The 24,832-nt window shown below is 40.9% G+C and overlaps 1 protein-coding gene across 3 annotated transcripts in view; it reads left to right on the plus strand.

The window, feature by feature from the left end:
• Positions 1–24,351, plus strand: part of LOC115470009 (solute carrier family 2, facilitated glucose transporter member 5-like) — a 186,797-nt gene extending 162,446 nt beyond the window's left edge. For 2 of the 3 annotated variants that reach the window (XM_030202851.1, XM_030202850.1), the window contains 2 exons: positions 7,673–7,800; positions 11,689–12,071. In XM_030202851.1, coding sequence (XP_030058711.1) covers positions 7,673–7,800; positions 11,689–11,901 — 341 coding nt within the window. In that variant the 3' untranslated portion in view covers positions 11,902–12,071. Of the gene's footprint in view, positions 1–7,672; positions 7,801–11,688; positions 12,072–24,177 lie in introns of those variants that run through there. The other variant, XM_030202852.1, reaches the window with a different exon arrangement.
• Positions 24,352–24,832: the final 481 nt, after the last annotated feature.

Consider the following 24,832-nt stretch of genomic DNA (forward strand, 5'->3'; position numbering starts at 1 on the left):
TGTATTCTTCCCAGTTTAGATTACTGTAATGTTATTTATGCAGGATAATCAAGACAATTACACCACAGTTCAAATTTTAGATGGGTTGAGGAAAGTGGATTATGTTACACTAGTGCTGAAGCAGACATACCGGTTTCTAGTGAGGCATAGGATTAACAATATAAAATGTGCAAGGTCTGGAGTAATTGCGAGGTGAAATCACCTTATTCGTTTCCTTCGTCCCTACCTTACTGACAAAAGTTGTGTCACACTTCTTTATGCCCTGTTGGCTTCTAAGCTCGACTGCTGTAATATCATTTATGCTGTTCTCTCAATGGCCTCACTTAAGAAAGCACCACCATTGGCTTCCTATTTAGTCTTGTATCTTTCATAAGGTCCTCACTATCACTTTCCATGCTATTTGTTCATCTTCCCCTCCTTACCTCGCTGCTCTGATCACGCCTTACTGCCCTCCGCATATCCTGGGCTCAGCATTTGATTCTCATTTCACTGTTCCTCCGGTATATATGGCTAGAGTCCACTCTTCATTCAGCTTTCTTTCACCTTGCACCATCTCTCTGGAATTCTCTCCCTCCGGACCTCTGTTCTGAGCTTTCATATCCTCATTTCCATTGCCTCCTGAAAGCCCATCTATTTTCCCTAGCATTTTCTGATCCTCCCTAATTAGTTTGTCTTTTTTTTTTCAACTGGGGGAGTGGGGGCAACCTGCCTAAGTCTTGGCAGATGGTTAGCATTTCTCCCCTTATCCTTGCTCTCTTCCTGTTCCTTCCCTTATTTCCTGTTTTCCTCTTTCCTATACAATGGAGTTCTTTTTCTTTTCACATATTTAGTATTGTACACCGTTTTGATTTTCCCTGGCTAAAAGGTGGTATAACAAGTATCTGAATAAACATAAAATGAATACTTTTGGCCTGCACATTCCTATCTAAAAGTCTGTTGGGAGAAACAAGGCAATCTGCCCAAATGCCATATTGAATAGCCATGCTTTTACTGTCTCTCTGGAAAGTAAAGATGCTTTCGACTCTTGGTTCGTCAGTCATTTGGTTTCCAAAGAATTTGGCCAGCAGAGGAAAAACATTTCTTATTGGTCTAAGTTAATCTGAGATCCATTAAGTGCCCAGTTTTCATGCAATTTAAATGAATTGTGCCATATAGAAGTGCATTTGTGACCCATCTGCAAGTAAGTCCAAAGCTAATGCTTAAACTAATAGAACTTAAGTCTCAAGAGAGTAGAATGATTCACAAATTCTGAGCCATGATTGAAAGGTCTAGCTTGAGACTTTTCAACCTTTCACAGTTCCTCATTGTGATCATGATGTGAAACTATGATTTTCAACTTGCTCTTTCTTTTTTTTTTTTTTTTGTTCTTTTGGCCAGAAGTTCCTTCTTATCCTTTTCCTTCTAGTACATTGAAAACAAGGACTGAGATTTTTCCAGCATGAGTCTTTGTACCTACCTGGGGATTTCTCCTCTGTTTTAATAGAGCCTCCTACTTTCCTGGACTAGTCTTTGCAGAAACATTTCTAAGGCCAGAACAGCTATGCATCAGTGCCCCTTCCTGAACCCTGCATCATGGGCTTTATATATGGCCATCAGGTGGCACCATTAATAATGACCACAACTCCCTTCTTTTCCTCCAGAGAATTTGAACATTGCCTCCATAGCATCTCCGGACAACCTGAGCTTGGAAAGCCTGATTTGGGAATCAAACCAAGGCTGCACTGCATGGCAGTATGCAGTGCTGTCCCTGAACCACCAGGCCATTTTAGCCTCACTAATACTCAGGGGAAGCAGTTGTTGCTAGTGCAGAAGTGGGGGCTGCTATTTGTAGCTGAGACTGAAAGTGCAACTCTGACATGAAGCTGGTACAGGGACTTATAGCTGGAGCTGAGGCTGAAACTGAAACAAGAAGTTGAGTCTGGATCTGAATGTGAAATGTAACAGGAGCTAAAAGCTCTGTCGGGAATCATAACAAGGTTCGGAGCTTCACCACTGTAGTAGGGAGTTCACTAAAGAGCTAGGGTAGTGGTGGTTTGTGACTTCCTTCTGTAGAGCATTGAGGCATCTGAATACAGAGCAGGAAGAAGGTCCTAGGAGGTATGCTGTCTGCCAAGTTCCAAAATCCAGAATGTTACAGTGAGATTGCCAAGCCTCATCAAGCTTACTATTATCCAACACTGCTCATCCATGTTGGCACAAGTGAAACTGCTGGGTGTCCCCCAGATGTATCAAAAGTGACTTCATTGTCCTGGGAGAGATGGTGAAGCAGACAGGTGCAGCTGTTGTTCTCCTTAATCCTCTTGGTTGCGGATAAGGAATAACGGGGAAAGCAGAGACTTGGGGATCTGGCAAGGTTTTTGCCAATGAGACAATGACACTTCTATGGCTACATCAGAGGCATCTATCTCCACTATAGAGGGAAGCATTGGATCTAGGTGTAAAAGCCGTTTTACAGAAGTGAAAGAAAAGAGGTCACCGCTCTACAGCTGTTCTTGGCTTTTACTTTTACACAAAAATCGAGAATGATGCCGTTTTTTATAGCTCTTATCCTGAGTTCCATCCAGATTGGTTTATTACATAAGCACTTTTGATTGGATTATCTGTGTTTGCCAATTTGAAGACCCCTGAAGAAGGCCTCTTGGCCGAAACACGGACCGTGTAGGGTCTTAATAAACCATCGTTTTTGACTGTCAACATCTGTGACTTCAGTCTGGTCCTTCTGAATATCTTCCGCTTGACTTGTTGTTTCTTTGTGTGTTTTTGCGGGAGAATTGGACTCTCTTTGTTGTTCTTTGGATCTAGGTGAACCAGGAGGAGAGTAGGGGTAAATGCCTCCACAAGCTGTTCAAAGGCCTTTTGATCCTCAGGTGTCAAGGATATCTATGTGGACACAATTCTTGTATGGATCATCTTAGCCTATATACCACTGAATGAGAAGGTAATTTTATAATAGGACTTCTAGGCTATTGTGGCAGACAGACCGATATTTTGCATTTGTTTTTTAAAGAAACATATGCATGTTATGTGCCTTTATAAAATAATCCACCAGAAAGTTGCTGCAGTTACCTCTGCTCTGAAATCAGATAAGAAATTAATGTTTACGCGTATTGTATAAAAAGACATATTCATGAATGCAGATGCTTCCCCTAGGAATGCCAATGTGTACCACACAGAAAAGTAAGAACTATGTTTTTCTAGCAGCTACTTTTATGCATGTAATGCTGGAGAAACTTTATAAGTGCTTTCTTGAATATGTAGAACAGTCATTTTTTAAGTATTTATAAGCTTATAAAATTATCCTGGCACTTAAAACGATCACTGATATTGAATGGAACAAATTAGTTTGGTGGCATCAGTTCTAAAGTGCACTTAGGATGAATTAATAGATGAACTAACTTGAAAAAAATCCATCCAAAGGTGCTGGGCATGTAGATTGACAACCAAATAACTAAGTGGTAGTAAGAGTGAAAGAAGCCCCCTGATAATCAGCTGGCTAACTTATCCCCCAATATTCAGTGCCAGGCTACGGCATCGGCACTAAATATCAGGGATTTTTGGGGCTGGCTGGGTGCCTGGCACTTATGCGGGCCCAGCCAGGACTGCATAAAAGTTATGCTGCCTAACTAAATATCGAGCCGGCCAACCTGCATAACTTGTAAGAGATCTATCTATACCGGAAATGGTTTTCAAGGGTGCAGATGCAGAGGAACTGAAAGAAATCTCAGTGAGCCTGGAAGACGTACTCAGCCAAATTGACAAATTAAAGAGTGATAAATCACCTGGACCAGATAGCATACAACCCAGGGTGCTGAAAAACCTTAAACATGAAATTGCTGATCTGCTGTTAATGAGCTGTAATCTGTCATTAAAATCATCTGTAGTACCTGAAGATTTGAGGGTGGTCAATGTAACGCCAATTTTTAAAAAGGGTTCTAGGGGTGATCCAAGAAATTACAGACTGGTAAGTCTGACTTCCGTGTTGGACAAAATAGTGGAAACTATTATAAAGAATAAAATTATGGCACACACAAGCAAATGGTCAGAAACTTAGCTAGATTTCATGAACTTTATTTCTAACATATGTGTTTCCTACCCTAATGTAATTCTACTGGGAGACGCTAACTTAAATCTGGAAAATCTAGACAAAGAACGCAAAAGCCTACAATGAGTTCCTACAGCAATGGGAATTTCAACACCCACACACCCCAATTACACACATAAAAGGTCAGCTTTAGACACCGTAGCATATAGACCACCAGAAGACCAAAAATTCAGGATTGAGGAAGTCAACTGGAAAGAGGTCCCATGGTCAGATCACTACAAGCTAATCTTGACCATTAGATGAAAGGAGAATACAACCAAAGTAAAGGAACCAAAACGCTCATATGAAACACAAGGTAAGGTAAATGGGGACAAACACTTACTAAACATATACAAAGATCACTGGTCTCCAAATTCTGACACCGTTAATTTCATCTCAGAGTGGAACCAAAGAAGCCAGATGTTACTAGAACAAATAGCCTCCATAAGAATAAAAAAGACAACAAGGCAGAAGCCAGTCCCATGGTTCGATAATACACTAGGAGATATGAAAAGAACATGCAGAAGACAAGAAAGAAAATGGCTGAAAAATAAATTACAAGATAATAAAGAGGCTTGGAAAAAGGTAGTGAAAGGACTATAAGACCAAAGTGAGACAACCTAAAACATTATTCTACAGCAGACAAATTGGAGACGAATATAATAACACAAAAAAATTATAAAGTTTTTGTATACCATCTCAATCTTTCAGCTTTGGACAGTTTACAAAACAGCCAGTATCTTAATCCATAAATAGATATGTTGGATCTCCACAAAGTTAAAGGTGGAAAAAACTTAATAGAATTACCTCCCTAGAGGGTTACTTTTAGAAAAAGACAACCAGATGGAGTGGTCAAGTGGACACTTGTTTTGGGTCTATATGCCTTGATAAAATTGCTCCAAAAATACAACAGAAATTCTAATTAAAATGGAACCATAGAAATGTACACCTGCTTGGGAAGAGCTGTAAATGTTTATGTATAAATTTGTACATACTTATAATGAACATGCATAAATTGTGACTTTACTGATCTTCTACCCAAAACCTGCTCTGAACATGCTTACCATGAAGTTTGGTACAAATAATGCCACATCCTTGTTATTGCGCGCACTCGTACACAGAGGATAATTATATAGCCTGCTTTTCATGCATATTTGTGGTCATATACATGCAAAAATGCCTTTACATAATTACTCATCATGCATTAAATATATAACACAAATATCAATGCAATCTTCTCAAACCCTAAGTGGCCTTCATTTGACTTAGGGCCTGATGTACTAAAGAATGTTAAAAATTAGCCATTAACGTACGCAAATGCAGAGTTTTACATGCATACTAACAACACTTTACATGCATATTAAACAGATGTAAATTAGGTATGGATTACAGCAGATGCCAAAGTAAGCACTGTCAAGTAAAAGAATACTTGCAACTGCATTGCAAAAATGTAACTACACATCCATGAGTTGTAATTAAGATGGTTGTGTTAATGCATCCATGAAGCAGTTACACATGTACTTTTCCAGTGTGCTAATGAGGTATTTTGCATAGCTTTGCATCCAGGGTAAGATTAACCCTTTGATGGGCTCTAGGCAAGCAAGTGCATCCAAGTGCTCCCCCCACCCCCATTGTAATATAATTCAATCGTAAAACTCTTACAAATGGGGTCCTGTGTGATTCTGACAGAAGATGAAGCAGCAGGTAAGAAGCACTGCATGCACACTCCTCCGGAAATCTGGAGAACAATGTTCCGGCAGTAGTGACTCCAGTCCTTCTCTACCTTTTCTGCCAGTGGCTGATTTATCAGGACAAATATCTGCCTTCCAAGCCACTGACAGTGCCCCTCCTAAACACTTAGGTCCTAGGCAGGTGCCTGGATTTACTATGCTTTTATCCTGTTCTGATTGTATCTCAACATATTTCTTGCATTAAAACTTTTGCCTGCTAGTTAAGGTGTGTTGAGACAATAATGCACATTATTTGCCCTTTCACATTCATTAAATGGCGATAATGTGTGTTATATTACAATAACACATATTAGGTTACTGTGGACTATCTAATAATAAGATGCAAAGCATGCCAATGAATGCAAAACACCTCATTATTATGTAAATTGCATAACACAGCAAAGCTCCATTATGTTTCCTGTCTGGGAGCATCAGGTCACTAACAAAATAACTGGAAAAAAAAAAGCAGCTGCTTCCCCCTCCCTCTTCCTCCTGGAGATACCCCTGAATACCCCCCCCCCCCCCCACACACACACACACACATACACCAGAGGTAACTCTATATCCCCCAGTCCCAGAAGACACATTATTGCTGGTAAACAAGTCCTACCCCCTTCCTCTGAGAAAGACCTGTACCCATCCAAAGACCCCTCCCTCTATAGGCCCTCCCAGGCCTATCATAAGACTTCACAGGTGGTCTAATGTAGGGCTGGTAGGAGTGATCTCCAGGCACTCCTGCTCATGATGGTGCCAGGTTCAAAATGGCTGCTATAATCTCTAGTGGTAGTCTCATGGTACTATCACTAGGGCCAGGCTGCCATACAAGGGCTATAGGGGTCAAGATGCCCTTATACAGTAGCATGTCCACTAGAGGAAGGGGGCAGGACTTGTCTACCACTAGAGTACCTTAAGACTGCCCCTAGGGGTCATGACAGCCAATTTGAATCTGGCACCGACATGAAAAAGAGCAACTGGATATTGTTCCTGTCCACTCACCCTAGACCACCGTGGATGTGTTACAGTAGGTCCAGATGGATGTTTATGTTTATTAAACTTTCTATATACCACTTTCCAATAAAAACAAGCAAAACAATTTACAAACAAAAATGTTGTGAAACAGGAAAAGAACTACAATAACTGACTGAAAGAGAAGAATAGAAGAGGAAGGCAAGGAAAACATGTAGTTAATGCAAGGATTAGCATGTGCTAAGGGGGCAGTTCTATAAAGGGCACCCCCACCTACAGGGTTGGGGTGTTTGGTGGAGCGAGGGTGGTACTTGTCTTTGAGGGGTGTCTTCCAGGACTGTGGGGTGCAGGATCATCTTTGGGGGGAGGATTCAGAAGTATCTCTGAGGGGCAGGATGGATGAGGGGGAGCCACTACTTTTTCCTTGCGCTGGCCCCTTTAAGATAGGATTCCCAGGAGTAGAATAAGGCAGTTTTTGAAATTTATCACAACTTTCATTATTCTTGTATTACGGGAATCACACTAGCCTGTGGTGCTGAGATACTGCAGGTTAGTGATTCCCATGGCAAACTAAAATGTAGTAAAAAGCCAACTTTGACATCACCTTAGGAACGACTTCCCTAAAAGCACTGTGAATGCACATAAACTTGATTGCGCATGCTGACTGCTCTTTTATCATATGTTAACACTTGGGAAAGGATTAACACATTGTTGTATATTGACCCTTTAATAATGTTTACTCCTCATAAAATAAATTGTGTGTCTTTCTTTCAGACAACAATGTTGAAGAGGAACAGTATTCACCAGAAACAGCATTAATGTATAAGAGGGTTCTGTAGGCCTCTAAAAGGTTTGCTTTTCAGTAATTGATGTTGGTTTTATGCTTCCTCCCTAGCTGGTGTTCCATTCATACTGACTGCAGAGCTCTTTAAGCAATCCCACCGGCCTGCTGCGTACATTCTGGGAGGGGCTTTCAACTGGATATGCAATTTTATAGTGGGCTTGATCTTCCCCTTTTTCCAGGTAAATCCCCTCGACCTGCCTACATACTTGTGTGCACAACTCCTGCAGCATCATGTTAGCGTATGGGTTTGACACTTGAGGGGTAATTCTGTAACGAGGCTGCTGGCAAGTTTTAATAAACTATTAATGAACTAGGTACCTAGAATAACCATGTAAATAACCAGAATACTGTCATTTATGTTCATATATACATACATATATATATAAATGCAAATTTTATGCGCTATTCTAAACTAAAAAATACTTTCATAACGAAAATACCTTATCAGTTCTATGCAGTTTACAAACAAAAAAAGGTCAAGCATACCTGGGAAAATATAGTCAAAGTATTCCTCAATTGCATAATAATATCATAACAAGGGGAAAATTATCAGTGATGTCATATATTCAGGCGCTAGGCCATGTATTTTAAAAATAATTGTACAAACCTTAAAATACACTCTAGCCTGGATGGGAAGCCAATGGGCTTTAACCAATAATGGGGTTACTCTATCAATCTTTTTTGCAGAATAAACCAATCTAATTGCTATATTCTGCAGAGTTTGTAACCTCTTCAAAATTAATTGCATGGAGCCCACAAAACGTGCATTACAGTAATCTAACTAATTTAGGATTAGGGCCTGAGCAATCAATCTAAATTGCAAAGGTTCGAAGCAAGGTCTATCTCTTCGTATTCTTCTTCAAGTAAAACAGATTTTCTTTGTTAGCTGAGCTACATAAATCTGAAAAGAGAGTTTAGTGTCCAACATCGCTCCTAATATTTTTTAACACTGATTCAACTGGAAAAACAGGAATCATCTGTTCTATAAATGCAATGACATGTAGTTTGAAGGTGGGCATATGCATGGGTGGAGTCTAGGGAGCAGTGGCAGGGTGCACAGTTATGCTCATGAATTACAGAATATTTTTAGCATCTAGGGGTGAGCACTTATATCAACTCTGTCGCTGGTGTAAGTGGTTGCAAAATTATATGCACAAATTTGCACTGCTAAGCTAGTATTCTATAAAAGAAAGTAGGTGCCTACTTTCCTATATAGAACATTTATTTATTAGGATTTATTTACCACCGTTTTGAAGGAATTCACTCAAGGTGGTGTACAGTAAGAATAAATCAAACATAAGTAATAGACAATCACAGCAGTAAAAATATTCAAATAACAATACAAAGTATGGCATAGTACACTACTTACAATGTCAACACAATACATATTAGGACATTTTAATAGACAGCGTAGGGTATAAGCAAAGATGGAACATATAGATAGGTAAACGAGTAAGAGGAGTTAGAAAATAATTTAAAGACACATGAGGTTAGAGAGGTGATTAAATGTTAGCTAGGGTAAGAGTGGATAAACATGTCCTACTGCAGTATGTGCAGCCTGTGTCACTCCGTGTGTGTGTGTGTGTGTGTGTGTGTGAGACTAACAGGTTAGTTATTTGTTGTGAACATGGGATAAATCAAAGTAGTTCAGATGTCCTGATCTGTGGACATAAAATGGAACGTCTTGAAGGAACAGCTGATTCTTTTCTCACTGTGTGTTTTTTAAGTAATTTAGCAAAGAATTTAGCTTCACCATAATGTGAAGTTTCATGGGGGTGGTAGACTAAATGATTATACACCAAATAGGTGACTTCTTGGCACTTAAAGTTAGGTGCCCCTTTATAGAACTGCCCTCTTAGCATATGTTACTTCCTGTATTAACTGACAAACATGGAATGGACACGGACTGTGCCTTACATGTAACATGTTGTCCAGTATTGCACATTAAGGGCCAGATTTTGTAAATGGCGTCTAAAATCTAGATGTGTCCAAAAACAAACACTTGACGCTATTCTCTATAACATGCCTAAAGTTAGTTGCAGTGTATAGAATGATGCATAGGGTTGGGGAGCATGCCTACCTTTAGGTGCGGCCATTTACGCCACTAAAAACCTGGTGTACATACCAGCACCTAAATCTAGGCGCGTTCCCCTAAATTCTATAACAACGCGTGTAAATTTGAGAAATGCCCCCGACACACCCACACTCCTCCCGTGCCCACGCCCCCTTTTCAACTTTGAGCCATAGAATTTATGCACGCCACTTTTTACAATACGCCTAAAAGGAAGTGCGTGTAAATTCCAATTATTGCCAATTAATGATGATAATTGGTTGTTATCAGCCAATTATCATCACTAATTGGCTGATTACTCAAGTACCATGCGTAAATTGGGCATGCGCTACTCGCCGTGCCTTTTATAGAATCCAGGGGCAACTGTTAATGCAGTAGTGAATGTGGCATTGACCCCTGGATTCGATATAGGTTGCCCAATTTGGGCATGCAGATTTGAGCACATATCACAGATCCATGCACAAACTAGTTATTTTTATGTATATTAAAATATACTATACCACCAATTCTGAGGCAGTGTACAATACTAAAATATACCACAAATAATAAAAACGAGAAAAGAATTCCACTGATAAGACAGGAGAAAAAACACCTTATACATATATATTTATTTGTTGCATTTGTACCCCACATTTTCCCACCTATTTGCAGGCTCAATGTGGCTTACATAGTACCGTCAAAGGTGTTTGCCCAGTCAGTTGATAACAAATACAAGGTTGTATAGTGATTGTATGAGGTATAAGTGGAGGGTCGGAAGGGATGACGATTGCGTGTTGTCCAGTACGATTATAGTCATGCTGTGTTGCTGACTGAATTTGTCACTCACTCATTCCAATAGTTAAACAGATTTCTTTTTTTTTTTTCTTCAAATCTTTTTATTGATTGGTAATACAAAAATTAAACATAACTTGTGAACAATACCAAATATACAAAGAGGCAAATGTGATGGCAAAGGTGCATTTATACGAGAAAGATGAGTCAATGAGATGTTGCTGCACTATATTCCTCGAGTGCTGCCCAAGTCCTTTGGAAGCTGGGGAGATGGGGAGATTTGATTTTCTTCATATTTTTTAATGGCGCAAAGGTGGCTCCACCATTCTTAAACACTAAGTTGGGAGTTGTTTTTCCAGTTAATGTATGTTAAACACACATTAACCCATGTTCTTTAGCCCAGGTCTCACTTTAATGGCATTAGCACACACTAATGTGACAGCACAGTTTAGCAAATCTAGCCATCTGTGTTCTTGCTTCTATTCAAAGAGGAAACAGGAAACACTTTTATTTTCTAGTTACCCTCAGAGATAGGTAATAATAATGCAAATTTGTTTAGTACCTTCCATAAAAACAAGATCCCTGCCTGCATTTTCCGGAGATGGGAAGGCGGTAGAACGAGAGGACATGAAATGAGATTGAAGGGGGGCAGACTCAAAAAAGATGTCAGGAAGTATTTTTTCACGGAGAGGGTGGTGGATGCTTGGAATGCCCTCCCGCCGGAGGTGGTGGAGATGAAAACGGTAACGGAATTCAAACATGCGTGGGATATGCATAAAGGAATCCTATGCAGTAGGAATGGATCCTCAGAAGCTTAGCCGAAATTGGGTGGCGGAGCAGGTGGGGGAAGAGAGGTTGGTGGTTGGGAGGCGAGGATAGTGGAGGGCAGACTTATAAGGTCTGTGCCAGAGCCGGTGATGGGAGGCGGGACTGGTGGTTGGGAGGTGGGAAATACTGCTGGGCAGACTTGTACGGTCTGTGCCCTGAAAAAGGCAGGTACAAATCAAGGTAAGGTATACACATATGAGTTTATCCTGTTGGGCAGACTGGATGGACCATGCAGGTCTTTTTCTGCCGTCATCTACTATGTTACTATGTTAGGATGTCAAGAACATGCATGCATGCACCTTTGGAATACATGGGTTGATATACAGATCCATGCCCAAGTCTGTACTAGGGTGGAGACCTTGGAATTCATTAACTCTTGCTGTTTTTGGTTTTGCAGATATCCGCAGGAGCTTTTGCCTATCTGGTATTCTGTGTGATCTGCCTGCTAGTGGCAGGCTACGTTTTTTTAATTGTCCCAGAAACCAAGAACAAGACCTTCCTGGAAATCAGCCTAATGTTTGCATCTCGCAAACCACATGTCAGATTCTCGTCTGCCGATGGAATGAAAATGGGTAGATTTAGTGAATATGGTACTTTGGAAAGTAACTGAATAGAGATTCCCAAATCTGAATCTTTAAAAGTATATTGCCCTGGTATAGCCTGTGATAAAATAATATATTGACACCTATAGGAATTTTTAACAATGTATTACAAAATTATTGTGCTAATTTTTGTGGGACTGAAAATCAAACACTTGAGAATCAAAGACTCCTGTCAAGTTCTTTTAATTTTGGCCCATTTTACTGAAAGTTCTTCCTCATTTAAACCCCCCAAATCTACATAACCAAAACCTTTTTCCAAAAAGAGCTGTTTTTTCAGTGTGTATGCTCTCTAGTATTTAACAACTCTTCTCAAAATATAAAGTACACATTAAAATAGTTCACAAATCTTCTTTCTGCACTTCAAATACTCAGTGCTTAGTATGTATGTAAAACTCCATTTCGTCCAGCATAGCACTGTGTTTCAAACTGAAATTGTGCTTCAGATGCAGAGTTCAGTTCCTACACAAACTCTTCAGCGTCTGACATAAAAAAACAAAAAGAGCAGCCATGTTCTTTTTAAATATCAGCTGACTCGAACCAACCAATAAGGTGCTTGATTCCTTTTCCTTAAAGAGAGAGCCATTCAAATTCAGAATTCAAACCATACAGGCTGTTTCTAAGGTGAAAATCCAATGTTGTTAACATTTAAATTCATGTCACAGTCCCCACCTTGCCAATGTGCCTTCATTTTCTCTATAATGTAATAGCATAAATCCTGAAACTGAGGATGTATTTTAATACAACGATCCACTATTAGGGCCATAATTGGTGAGGTAGGGAACATGACAAGCATTAACTTTGGAAGAAGAACATTGGATGCTCACTTTAGATGCAGTTAGCCCACATGGTTTGAATTTTGAACTTATATGGCTATCTTTGATTTTTTTTTGTTTTTTTGTTTACATTTGTACCCCGCACTTTCCCACTCATGGCAGGCTCAATGCCGCTTACATGGGGCAATGGAGGGTTAAGTGACTTGCCCAGAGTCACAAGGAGCTGCCTGTGCCTGAAGTGGGAATTGAACTCAGTTCCTCAGTTCCCCAGGACCAAAGTCCACCATCCTAACCACTAGGCCACTCCTCCACTGTTGCTACTATTTGAGATTCTACATGGAATGTTGCTATTCCACCAATGTGGCCACGCAGGCTTCTACATGGAATATTGCTAGCAACATTCCATGTAGAATCTCCAATAGTATCTATTTTATTTTTGTTACATTTGTACCCCGCACTTTCCCACTCATGGCAGGCTCAAAGCCACTTACATGGGGCAATGGAGGGTTAAGTGACTTGCCCAGAGTCACAAGGAGCTGCCTGTGCCTGAAGTGGGAATTGAACTCAGTTCCTCAGTTCCCCAGGACCAAAGTCCACCATCCTAACCACTAGGCCACTCCTCCACTGTTGCTACTATTTGAGATTCTACATGGAATGTTGCTATTCCACCAATGTGGCCACGCAGGCTTCTACATGGAATATTGCTAGCAACATTCCATGTAGAATCTCCAATAGTAGGAACATTCCATGTAGAATCTCCAATAGTATCTATTTTATTTTTGTTACATTTGTACCCCGCACTTTCCCACTCATGGCAGGCTCAATGCGGCTTACTTTCCCACTCATGGCAGGCTCAATGCGGCTTACATGGGGCAATGGAGGGTTAAGTAACATAACGGCAGAAAAAGACCTGCATGGTCCATCCAGTCTGCCCAACAAGACAAACTCATATGTGCTACTTTTTGTGTATACCCTACTTTGATTTGTACCTGTCCTCTTCAGGGCACAGACCGTATAAGTCTGTCCAGCACTATCCCCACATCCCAACCACCAGCCCCGCCTCCCACCACTGGCTCTGGCACAGACTGTATAAGTCTGCCCAGCACTATCCTCACCTCCCACCACCGGCTGGCTCTGAGTCACAAGGAGCTGTCTGTGCCTGAAGTGGGAATCAAACTCAGTTCTTCAGGACCAAAGTCCACCACCCTAACCACTAGGCCACTCCTCCACTCCAATTTAATGAGAAGAAGCATGGATCCTATTGATTGGTTTGAGTCAGCTGCTATTTAATAAGAACATGGATGCCCTTTCTTGTTTGAAGTCAGCAGCTGAAGAGTTAGTACAGGGAATGGATTGTGCCCCTGAAGCAGAATTGTGATTTGAATCATAGTGCTATGTTAGACAAAATGGAGTTTCAGATAAGTACTAAACATTAAGGGGTCCTTTTACTAAGGTGCAGTAGGCCTAACACGGGCCTACCATGCACTAAAAGGGATGCACTGAGGAGTCCCATGATAGTTTTCTGCTCAGTGTGGCCTAATCCCACACTAGAAAATATTTTTTATTTTCCAGCAGAGGCATGCCCATAGCAGAGAGTAGATGTGCCCGCGCTAATCGGGAGCACAGGCACATTACTGTGCGCTACCCAATTAGCATGGGAGTAGCGTGGGGGCCCTTATCGCATCCTAAATAGATAGCAGTAAGGGCTCCCGTAGTAATAGCCACGCACTAATGGGGAAATTAACATGTGTCCATTATAAAACAATATAGCACGACTAAAAGTGGCTGCAGTGCGCTGAAACCCCACGCGCTGACACCAGTACCGGCCACTTTTTAGCACGGCATGGCAAAAGGGAAATGGGACTTGATATACCGCCTTTCTGTGGTTTTTGCAACTACATTCAAAGTGGTTTACATATATTCAAGTACTTATTTTGTACCAGGGGCAATGGAGGGTTAAGCGACTTGCCCAGAGTCACAAGGAGCTGCAGTGGGAATTGAACTCAGTTCCTTAGGATCAAAGTCCACTGCACTAACCACCAGGCCACTCCTCCACTCCAAAAGGACCCCTAAGTACTTGAAATACAGAAAGAAGATTCAGGAAGTATTTAAATCTACACATTACAATTTGAGAAGAGTAGTTGAATGGGCTTATATTTATTGTAAGTATCATTCTATGCCATAACGTATATTGTAGTTTGAATAATTATTTCTGTTGAAATTTGTCTTGCCTATTTCCAGCTTGTTCTTGCTGTACACTACCTTGGGTGAAGTTCTTCAAAAAGGCCGTACATAAATCCTAATAAATAAATGAATAATATTGGATAGGATATTGGATTATATAGATTTGGGGATTTTAATGAGCCCTTTTACAAAGCTGAGGTAAAAAGTGGCCTTAGCACGCCCTTACGTGGGTCTTTCCCACATGCTAAAGCCACTTTTTGCCACGGCTGCAAAATGGGCAATTTTCTATTTTCAGCATTAATTGCCATGTGCTAATGTTGTCATTAGCACACGACCATTAGCGCATGGGTCCTTAACCACCACTCATTTTGTAGGCAGTAAGGACTCGTGCACTAATCACATGCTAGTCAGTTAGCATGCGGCAACCTGGTTGTGCTAACTGATTAGCGCAGGCACGCCCGTTCTCTATCCCCCAGACATGCCACTTGTATGTTATGTATTATCATTTTATTTACCCTACCTACCTGTTGTTCTTGTACATTAATTGTAACAATATGCTGAATCTCTTACTCTGTTAATGGTGATGCCATTGCTATATAATGTAAGCCACATTGAGCCTGCAAATAGGTGGGAAAATGTGGGATACAAATGCAGCAAATAAATAATAAATAAATACGCACATTGGGATTTTTTCATGGGACACCTCAGTGTGCCTCAAAGTAAGCCCTTTGAAGCTGTGGTAAGCATGAGTTAGTGCTTATCGCAGCTTGGAAAACGGACCTCTAAATGAGGAAGAACTTTCAGTAAAACTGACCAAAATTGAAAGAACTTGAGAGGATTCAACAGTGGCTGCTCTTTTTCTTTTTTAAGTCCACAAAAATTAGAAAAATTATTATAATATATTGTAAAATTTTTCTATTTGTTTTGATACATTATTTAGTTATTATCTATTTTGATGTATTGTTTTGGCTTAGTAATTTGTTAGTATAGCCCAGTGGCATAGCCAGAAGACAATTTTTGGGTGGGCCAGTGGGTTGGATGGGTGGGTACTACAACCCCCCCCCCCCCACACACACACACACACACACGTGCGCGCACGTCTGTCCAGCACATTTAAAGTTAATGGCACTGCCTCCACTCACCTTCTCCCACCATGGCGCTGCCTTCTCTCCTGCACTTCATGGTCTCCGTCTCCCACCCCCGCGGCAGCGCTCTATCAGCGCTGCCTGCCTGACAGCTGACAGACGCGGTGCGATGACATCCTGCTCCGGGACCTTCCCTCTGCTGCATGCAATCCGCCCTGCATAAACAGGAAGTTGAATCAACATGGCAGAGGGAAGGCCCCAGAGCAGGAGGGCGTCGCGCCGCATCTGTCAGCTGTCAGGCAGGCAGCGCTGATAGCAAATTGAAAGCGCCGCCGTGAGGGTGGGAGACAGAGACAGTGAAATGCAGGAGAGGAGGCAGCGCTACGGCGGGGGTGGGAGAAGGTGAGGATGGGCCTGAGACAAAACTGGGTGGGCCTGGGCCCATCCAGGCCCACCCGTAGCTACGCCCCTGGTATAGCCTTTGTCAACATTATGCAATGTACCCAAGATTCCCTAATTAGAGTGAACTGCTCAATGCATGCCGTGTTAATATGTCCTCCAGACGTCAGAAAAGAGATTTGCTAACACTTAAATGTGAGCTAGGAAACCTAGTAACATGATGAAATTTAGTCCAACCTGTTAATTTATTTTCCTTGAATCCTGACACAAGCGGGGATGTACCCCTTCCTGCCAGCAGATGGAGATAGAGATCTGAGTTTTTCAGTAAGTTCTCCAGCATATAGGCCAGTACTCCTTGGAACTCTCCACTATGCTTGTCAGTGCTAAAGCAGCGTAATATCCAGTGTGCTATACCCAAGCCCATATACCACTGTGGCATAATTAGATTAAGAAATAACCTGAAACCATGAATTATACAAACAAACAGCGTTTCCTTTGGTATGACACTTGGCCCTTTACCTCCTGTCACTGAGTGAGGCCAAGGGAAAAAAATAATACACAGACGAATAGTACTAGGCATAGAATCTGTACCAACATGAAGAAACTTATCATCCGCTTGAGGTAGAGAAAACACTGGAGAGTTCCAGGGAGCAGCGACCTATATGCTGGTGATCTTACTGGAAAACTCAGTTCTCTACTTCCATCTGCTGGTGGGAAGGGGATAAAACTTATTCAGACTGGTGTGGCAAGGACAATATGTAAATAATGTATTGTTAAGGCTATATGACAGTCCAAACAGTAATTTTTTTCTCTTTCCATAACACCAATAGCAGCCACTTTTTTTTTTGTTCCTTCAAGGATATTAATTCTCAGTTCCTGCGTGTGGTACAACACTAGTATAAGGATTTACATACCTAAAACATATGTATCTGACTGGTTGCTTTCATTTCTCAAATTTACTGATTCTCCTACATTTCCTAAATAATACAAAGATATTTTTAAAAAAATGAAACCATTCCTATTTCTGATATCTTGATCAGTTCAGTAAGTAGACTTTATGTCTTTCATTGCACGTTTCATTGGAACCTCAAACACTGACTGGACTCATACTTATGATGCTCGCATAATCCAAAGAAATAGGGAATTATCTTTTCAGATTGCATGCATCCCTGCTCCAGTTGGGATTAGTAGAGGAGAACTACACAGTCTTGAAAGATCATATAAACAGCATCTTTAGATAATTCTTATCAGGATTCTGCGTGGAAAATATTTATTTTAGTTTTTTTTTTAATTTGTTTGTTTCATTTTTGATTCTTACTTTTTGTTCTATTTCATGCTATTTTTAGTGTGTGCTCTGTTTTACAATGTATACTGCTGCTGGGGAGGTTTTGCAGGCCATCTGCATATTCCTCCCTGTGTCCTCTGGGGTGTCTCCCAGGTCAACCCCAATCCTTTTGGGCCTCGGGTGCTGCTACCCAGTGCCTCTACTGGCCACCTGCCAGGTGTTGGGGCAGTTTTACTGCCCATCTGTGTATTCCTCCCACAGTGCCCTCTGATCCTTTTGGGCCTCCACTCCTGTTACCCGGTGCTTTCACCAGCTGCCTATCAGGTGGTATGCATCTGATGCTACATGTCATATTTTATCTGCAAATGTTTGTATTTTCCCATCTCCTTCTATTTCTTATGGCTTTACTCGACTTTATTTTTCTGATACTAACTCCTCTTCATTTTAATTCCCATCTCAAGGCACTACATACCTCAAGACCACATTGCCCATTTTCTGCTTTCATCACCTCGTCCATTTTGTCTTCTGCCTTCTCAGCTCTCAAGCTTCAACAGTTTTTTTCCTTTCATTCAACCATCTCCATTCTGTCTGAGCGCATCTCATCTTTGTCACAGTCGTCATATCCCCAGCAGAGAGGAGGAGAAGAAGCAGGAGAGTGAGGGGTATCAGTTCCAGTCCTGGCCCTCCAAATCAACCTCACCCTACCTGTGCTGGTCAAACCACAGCATCTTCAATCTTATTTCTTTTCCTCTCCTTTTTCCCTTTTCTCTTCCTTTCTCAGGTGGAGTGTCTGCTCTGTCTCCAACAAACCTGCCTACATTTATGACCTCTTTATCTCTCATACTGTCCAACTTTGTGCTCTGAGGCTTAGTTTTTCCTTGGAGACTCCGCTTCAGTTGCTGCCCTTTGTCCCAGAGGTTACCTTTTCTCCCATATACCCAGTGCATTTTGTCTAGCAAAAAAGGTGCCGGTACTCAAATGCCAGGCCACCCTTCAGGGGTGGAGTGATCATTGAGGGACTCACCCCACAATAGCCAGGACCCCTGCAACCAGTCATAGAATCTATGACAAGGCAGAATTTGTATGTAGAACCTGAGCTCTTTCATTAAAATACGAGAACCATAGGTCAAGTTTAGCAGACAGTGGAAAAGGTGCCGATACTCAGTACCCCCTCAAAAAAAGCCCTGCATATACCTCTCCTGGTTGGCTATGGCATTGGTGTCAGGTTGCTACTCTCATCTTATTATAGATTTCAACCTATTTTTCCACCTCAGTCTCACTGCTGTTCTTCCTTTGAAATCCACTCCTTCTGCCTATTCACTCTACTACCTCTCTGGGTAGCGGTTATTTGTTGACCCTTTGATAAGTCCTTCTCTTCCTTTCTCACTGACTTTGACTCCTGGCTTTTTTTCTTTCTTGAACAATCCTCCCTTTCCCTCATTCTTGGGGGCATCAACATTCAAGCTAATGACTTCACTGACTCTTATGCCTCTAAGTTTCTTGCCTTAACAGTCTCCAGCTATGCTCTGCTACCTCTACTCACCAGCATGGCAACTGCCTCAATCTTGTCTTCTTTTTCAGCTGCTCACTTCCTAATTTCTCCACCACAATTCTTCCCCTCTCTGACCATTTTTATTTTATTTATTATTAAAACTTTAGACCGCATCATCTGATAACCTTCGCACTTAATCACCCTTCCCCTCAATCTCATTCATTCTCTACCAACACATTTAGGAATCTTCAGGCTCTTGACCCTTGTACTCTCGCCACCACTGTTTCACCTCTTTTCTCTGCTATATTATCCAAGCCTGTCAATGAGACTGTCTCTTTCTATAATACTATTCTTTCCTCTGCTCCATACACTCTTGCTTCTCCCATTGCCTGTTCTATAAGTGTACCAAACCCCAGCCTTGGCTGTGTAGGAGTGAACAGTAATCACACTGACCTCTACTGGACAGTGTAGGATAAGACGTGCAACTAATACATTTTGTATAGTACTTTGGAATGACTTATTTAGCAGATCCTCCTTATAAACTCCTTTTTTAAACTGATAGTCTACATAACACCTGTAACTAATGATAAAAACAAGGAAAGATTTATTTACAAGAATGAAATATAAAACAAAAAAATTAAGATTTAAAAGTTAAGTATAAGCATTCAGAATGTAACAGAATGAAGCTCAGAATAAAAGTTCTTTACAGTTCCTTAAATCAAAAATGAACACTTGTCAGATATTAATTGGAATAAACACACACTCCCTGTGATAAAATGTTTCCTGTTTGTCCCATGGTAGGAAAAGTGATTACAGAACTTGACTTATACAAACCGAGTAGGTGATATACAGTAAGTCTCTTCCTTCTTGGGAATGGCTGGAACAGAAGATGGTTGTCACAGGCAGTACTGATGATGGTCATTTGATGAGATAAATGGTAAGTATGTAAGTGTCCTTGCCATGGCAGATGCCCTTTTATATCATCAGATGCCCTTATCAGCAGTGTCTCTGATGTTCTGACAGCATCACAGAAGGTGATTGACTGAGCCCTTTATGTTATGGCTTGAAAAACCACAGGACTGTCTTATGACATCACTCGGGAGGCTTTTTGCCTGAATTCAGGCTCCAGGTAGGCTGGGGTCAATATGACCAAGAGCCCTTGTCATGGTTTCTCACATTCCTTTGTCTTATATCAGCCAGATTGCAATCTCAAAAATTGAACATGATCACAGGTTCTTTTCTTCAGAGGAGGCAAGTCTGAGCAAGTTTTAATTTTTTCAGTATTAAAGCACAGAGCACTACATATTCTAGGATCTATATAAGCTGTAACACTGGTATGGCATAATCAATCTCTATAATACAATAGTTATACTGTGGCAGGGGATTGTACACCTATAGATGACCTATGGAATCCACTCCTACACTCCTATGCCCGTTCTGCTGAGTACCTTTGGTTAAAATCCCATGCCTATGCTGACTTTATATATTTCAAATTCTTGCTGACCTCATTCCAGTTTGCCCTTGCACTTTCCAAACAAGACTACAACATCCATTGGACAAACTCTATTGGCTCCAACCCTCACCCTCACCTCACTGAATTTTCTCTTCAAAATACGTCCACCACCAACCTGCCATTCACTTTCCACCCAAACTATAGCTTAGTACTTCTATAACAAGGTTCACAAAATTAACTTTGATTTCTCCATCAGGATGTCTCTATATCTTCTATCTCCATTTCATTCTCACAGCTTTCCTTTAATCCCTGCCACCCTTTCTTCCTTTTCTAAAATCACTGAAGAGGAAAGTGCACATTTTCTTTCCTCCTCCAAACTCACTACCTGTTCCTCTGAACCTATTCCCACTCATCTATTCAGCTCTATCTCTCTTACTGCTATCCCTTCCATCTGTCCTATCCGCAGTCTTTCACTTTCCACTGCAATTGTTCCCGATGCCTTCACTCAAGCTGTGGTTACACCACTCCTCAAAAAACCTTCACTGGACCCTACCTGCCTTTTCAACTATTGTCCTATCTCCCTCCCCCCAATTTTATCTAAGCTACTTAAACCTGCTGTTCACCGCCATTGTCATGAATTTGTTTCATCTCGGTCTGTTCTTGATCCATTATAATCCAGCTTTTGACCTCTACATTCAACACCGCTTTTACCAAAGCTTCCAGTGACCTGTTCCTGGCCAGATCCAAGGGCCTTTATGTAATTCTAATTTTTCTTGACCTATCTGCTACTTTTGACACTGTTGATCACCGCCTCACTTGGATTTTGTGGCTTTGTTCTGTCTTGGTTTTCTTCTTGTCTCTTCCATCACACTTTTAGTGTGTGCTCTGGTGAATTCTCCTCCACTGTTATCCCACTATCACTTGGTATACCTCGGGGTTCTGTCTTGGGGCCTCTTCTCTTCTCTATACTTATTCCCTTGGTGCTCTGATCTCCTCCCATGGTTTTCAGTATCATCTTTACACTGGTGACTCCCAGAACTACCTCATCACACCAGATATTTCAGCAGGAATCCAGGCCCAAGTCTCAGCCTGTTTGTCTGACATTGCTACCTAGGTGTCTCAATGCTATCTGAAACCTCTCCTCTTCCCCCATTCTCTATTTCTGTGGATAACACTCTCACCCTCCCTGTCTCATCAGCTCATAACCTCAGGGTCATCTTTGACTCCTCTCTCTCTCTCTCTGTCTCTTCACATATTCAACAGACTGCTAAAACGTGTTGTTTCTTTCTGTATCCACAAATAAGCTGAAAAATCTTTTGCCTAGCAGCACTATATATATGTTTTTATATTTTTTTAATTAAAAATATATGAGAAGAAAAAAAGACCTCAAAAGTCTGCCTTTAACACTTTTAACTAGCAGTGTGTCAACATTGGCTTGACTCCGATCTTATCATCGGTCATAAAAAGCCTTCTCAATTTTTTTTAAATCATGAATATGCACAGAAACATTATATTTTAATAAACATAACCAGTACTTAGCTTTAATATAAAGGTCCCAACAGGGATCTCCGTTTTATGTATGGTAAAACTTCTTCAGGGGAGCTAAGTGTGGTACCCATGAAAAATCATAATATTGAAAAACTTGGCGTTTCTTTTACAAAAATGGTGCCCTGCATTTTCACAGATGCCTCTCTATAACATCTCTGAGCACACTACAGAAACCCTTATCCACACTTTCATCACCTCATACTTAGATTACTGCAACTTGCTTCTGACAGGTCTCCGACTAAAGTGTAAAAAGAAAAGGTGGGAGTTTGACCACGGGTACCAGAGACTGGAGAGATGCGATCTTGAGTTTAAAAAAACGTTTATTGATAAAAACATACTCGACAACGAGGTCCTATTCCATATCTAAGCTAAAGCCCACGTTTTTGAGGCTGCTTAACTCTTAGCCCCCTTCTGACCTGATCAGTGCCCAAGTTTGTTTTAATCATTCCCACAATAAATAACTCCCTAGTCCTTTATTTGTCCTGTCTTGAATAGATCATAAGCTCTGCTGAGCAGACACTGTCTCTTATGTGCTTTAGTGTACAGCGGTCGTAGCACTATAGAAATAATAAGTAGTAGTAGTTGTATTTTTAAAGCATATGTTATTTTTTTTTAATACTGCACTCTGGGATTAATTTTAAAAGGCATTTCTGTGGGTAAAAGAACATTTTCTATGTGCAAAAATAGTTATTTCTATAATTGCTCATAGTATATGCACTTAAACGTATGTGCGTACAGCCTATGTGGACACATGTTTCTTGGACCAGGGCTGAGGAATTCCTATGAGTGGGATTAAGGCAGGGTTTGGATTTATGCACATACTATATATGATATGCACATAAAATATACACACCAAAAATGCAAATAGTGGATCAACAGCACTTCAAATCTACTCCAGGATGTGAAATATATGGTATACAGTGATCATACAACCGCACAGTTCTTATAACATCTGCGTTGCAGTCTGCTAAAAGGTAATGGATCCTCAGAAGCTTAGCCGAAATTGGGTGGCGGAGCAGGTGGGGGAAGAGAGGTTGGTGGTTGGGAGGCGAGGATAGTGGAGGGCAGACTTATACGGTCCGTGCCAGAGCCGGTGATGGGAGGCGGGACTGGTGGTTGGGAGGTGGGAAATACTGCTGGGCAGACTTGTACGGTCTGTGCCCTGAAAAAGGCAAGTACAAATCAAGGTAAGGTATACACATATGAGTTTATCTTGTTGGGCAGACTGGATGGACCGTGCAGGTCTTTTTCTGCCGTCATCTACTATGTTACTATGTAATGGTAGGCGGATACAATCTTAAATCGCTGGCTTTGAGCTCATTCCCTTGAGGAAGCCTATGTGGTGAAACAGGTCTCCATTGGGGCCGTTCCTGCTTTGAAGATAAGTGATTTTTTTACATGCACAGTATACACTTATTCTTGATGAGAAGATTTAAGAATATATGTTCATATTTGAATAAAAAAATCATGGAGGTTTTTTTTAAGACCAATGATAGAGAACTGTGAGCTGTTAATGAATTATAAATGTCTACCTGACTGCAAGTTTACCTACTTTTTTGGTTAGGTAAGACAGTCACAGCCACCTGAGGCCTTTTTCCTCCTTTTTTTAAGAAATGTAAAGGAAAAAAACAAAAATCAAAAAAGAAATTAAGCAAAAGGACATTTAGAGATGTTATAAGAACTATGTGGTTGCATGATCAATATATACCATATATTTTACATCCTGTAGTAGATTTGAAGTGTTATTGATCCACTATTTGCATTTTTTGGTGTGTTCACTTTTCATAGTGGTTCTCCTTTTTTGTATATTTACCATAAATAAAATGTGAAATGTTTTATATGCCAAGAGCAGGTGTAAATGTGTGCTTGCTTTTTCTGTGGGGTAATGTTCAAATTTTAAAATTGGGGGGATTTATGCACAAGTTACACAGCCTGTTATAAAATGGTCTTCTAAATATTTAAGTGAACACTATTTATAAAATAATGCACACTGTGAAAATTTATAGTACTTGGTAAAATGGCAAAACAAAATAAAATTTTGTTTCATTTCTGGGTTCATTTTCAGAATAACCTGGATTGTTAACATTTCCTGTGTCGTTTTGAAAGACAGCACAAACCTAATTCTTACGTTCATCCAATAAACGGCATTACAACCCATGGACAGTCTTCTTCTTCAATGTGGTTACTAAAGCTAAAATATAGCAGTAGAGGAGATCGAGCATAAAACATTTGGAAAATTGATAAGAGGTTGAATTATGAAACCAAGCAGGCTTTTTTAGAAGGCTTTCCTGGCATTTAAACTTGTAATTAGCAGCATTTACATGGGTTGATGCCTTTGTACCGAAACAGTGATTTAGGAAAGTTGCTACCTATCCTGGGCTCCTTTTACTAAGGTGCACTAATGGATATGCTAAATGCTAAGAAGCCTGTTTTATTCCTATGGGCTTCTTAGCATTTACCGCATGATATGGGGCCCTTTTACTAAAGGGCTGTAGGGTTACAGCTCACACCGTTTCCCGCACTAAAAAATAGAAAATATTTTCTAGCGTGGGGGGCGGGGAGTAGGCATGCCCGGTGGTAAACAGGCAGCGTATGTCCATCGCTGTGCGCTGCCCAATTACCGCTGGATTAGCACGTGAGCCCTTACTACCAAGTAAATGGGTGGCTGTAAGGGCTCAGGCAGTAACCACTAATTGTGAAATTTGCGCACGGCCATTAAG

Source organism: Microcaecilia unicolor, chromosome 5 (assembly GCF_901765095.1).
Source record: "Microcaecilia unicolor chromosome 5, aMicUni1.1, whole genome shotgun sequence".
NCBI lineage: Eukaryota > Metazoa > Chordata > Amphibia > Gymnophiona > Siphonopidae > Microcaecilia > Microcaecilia unicolor.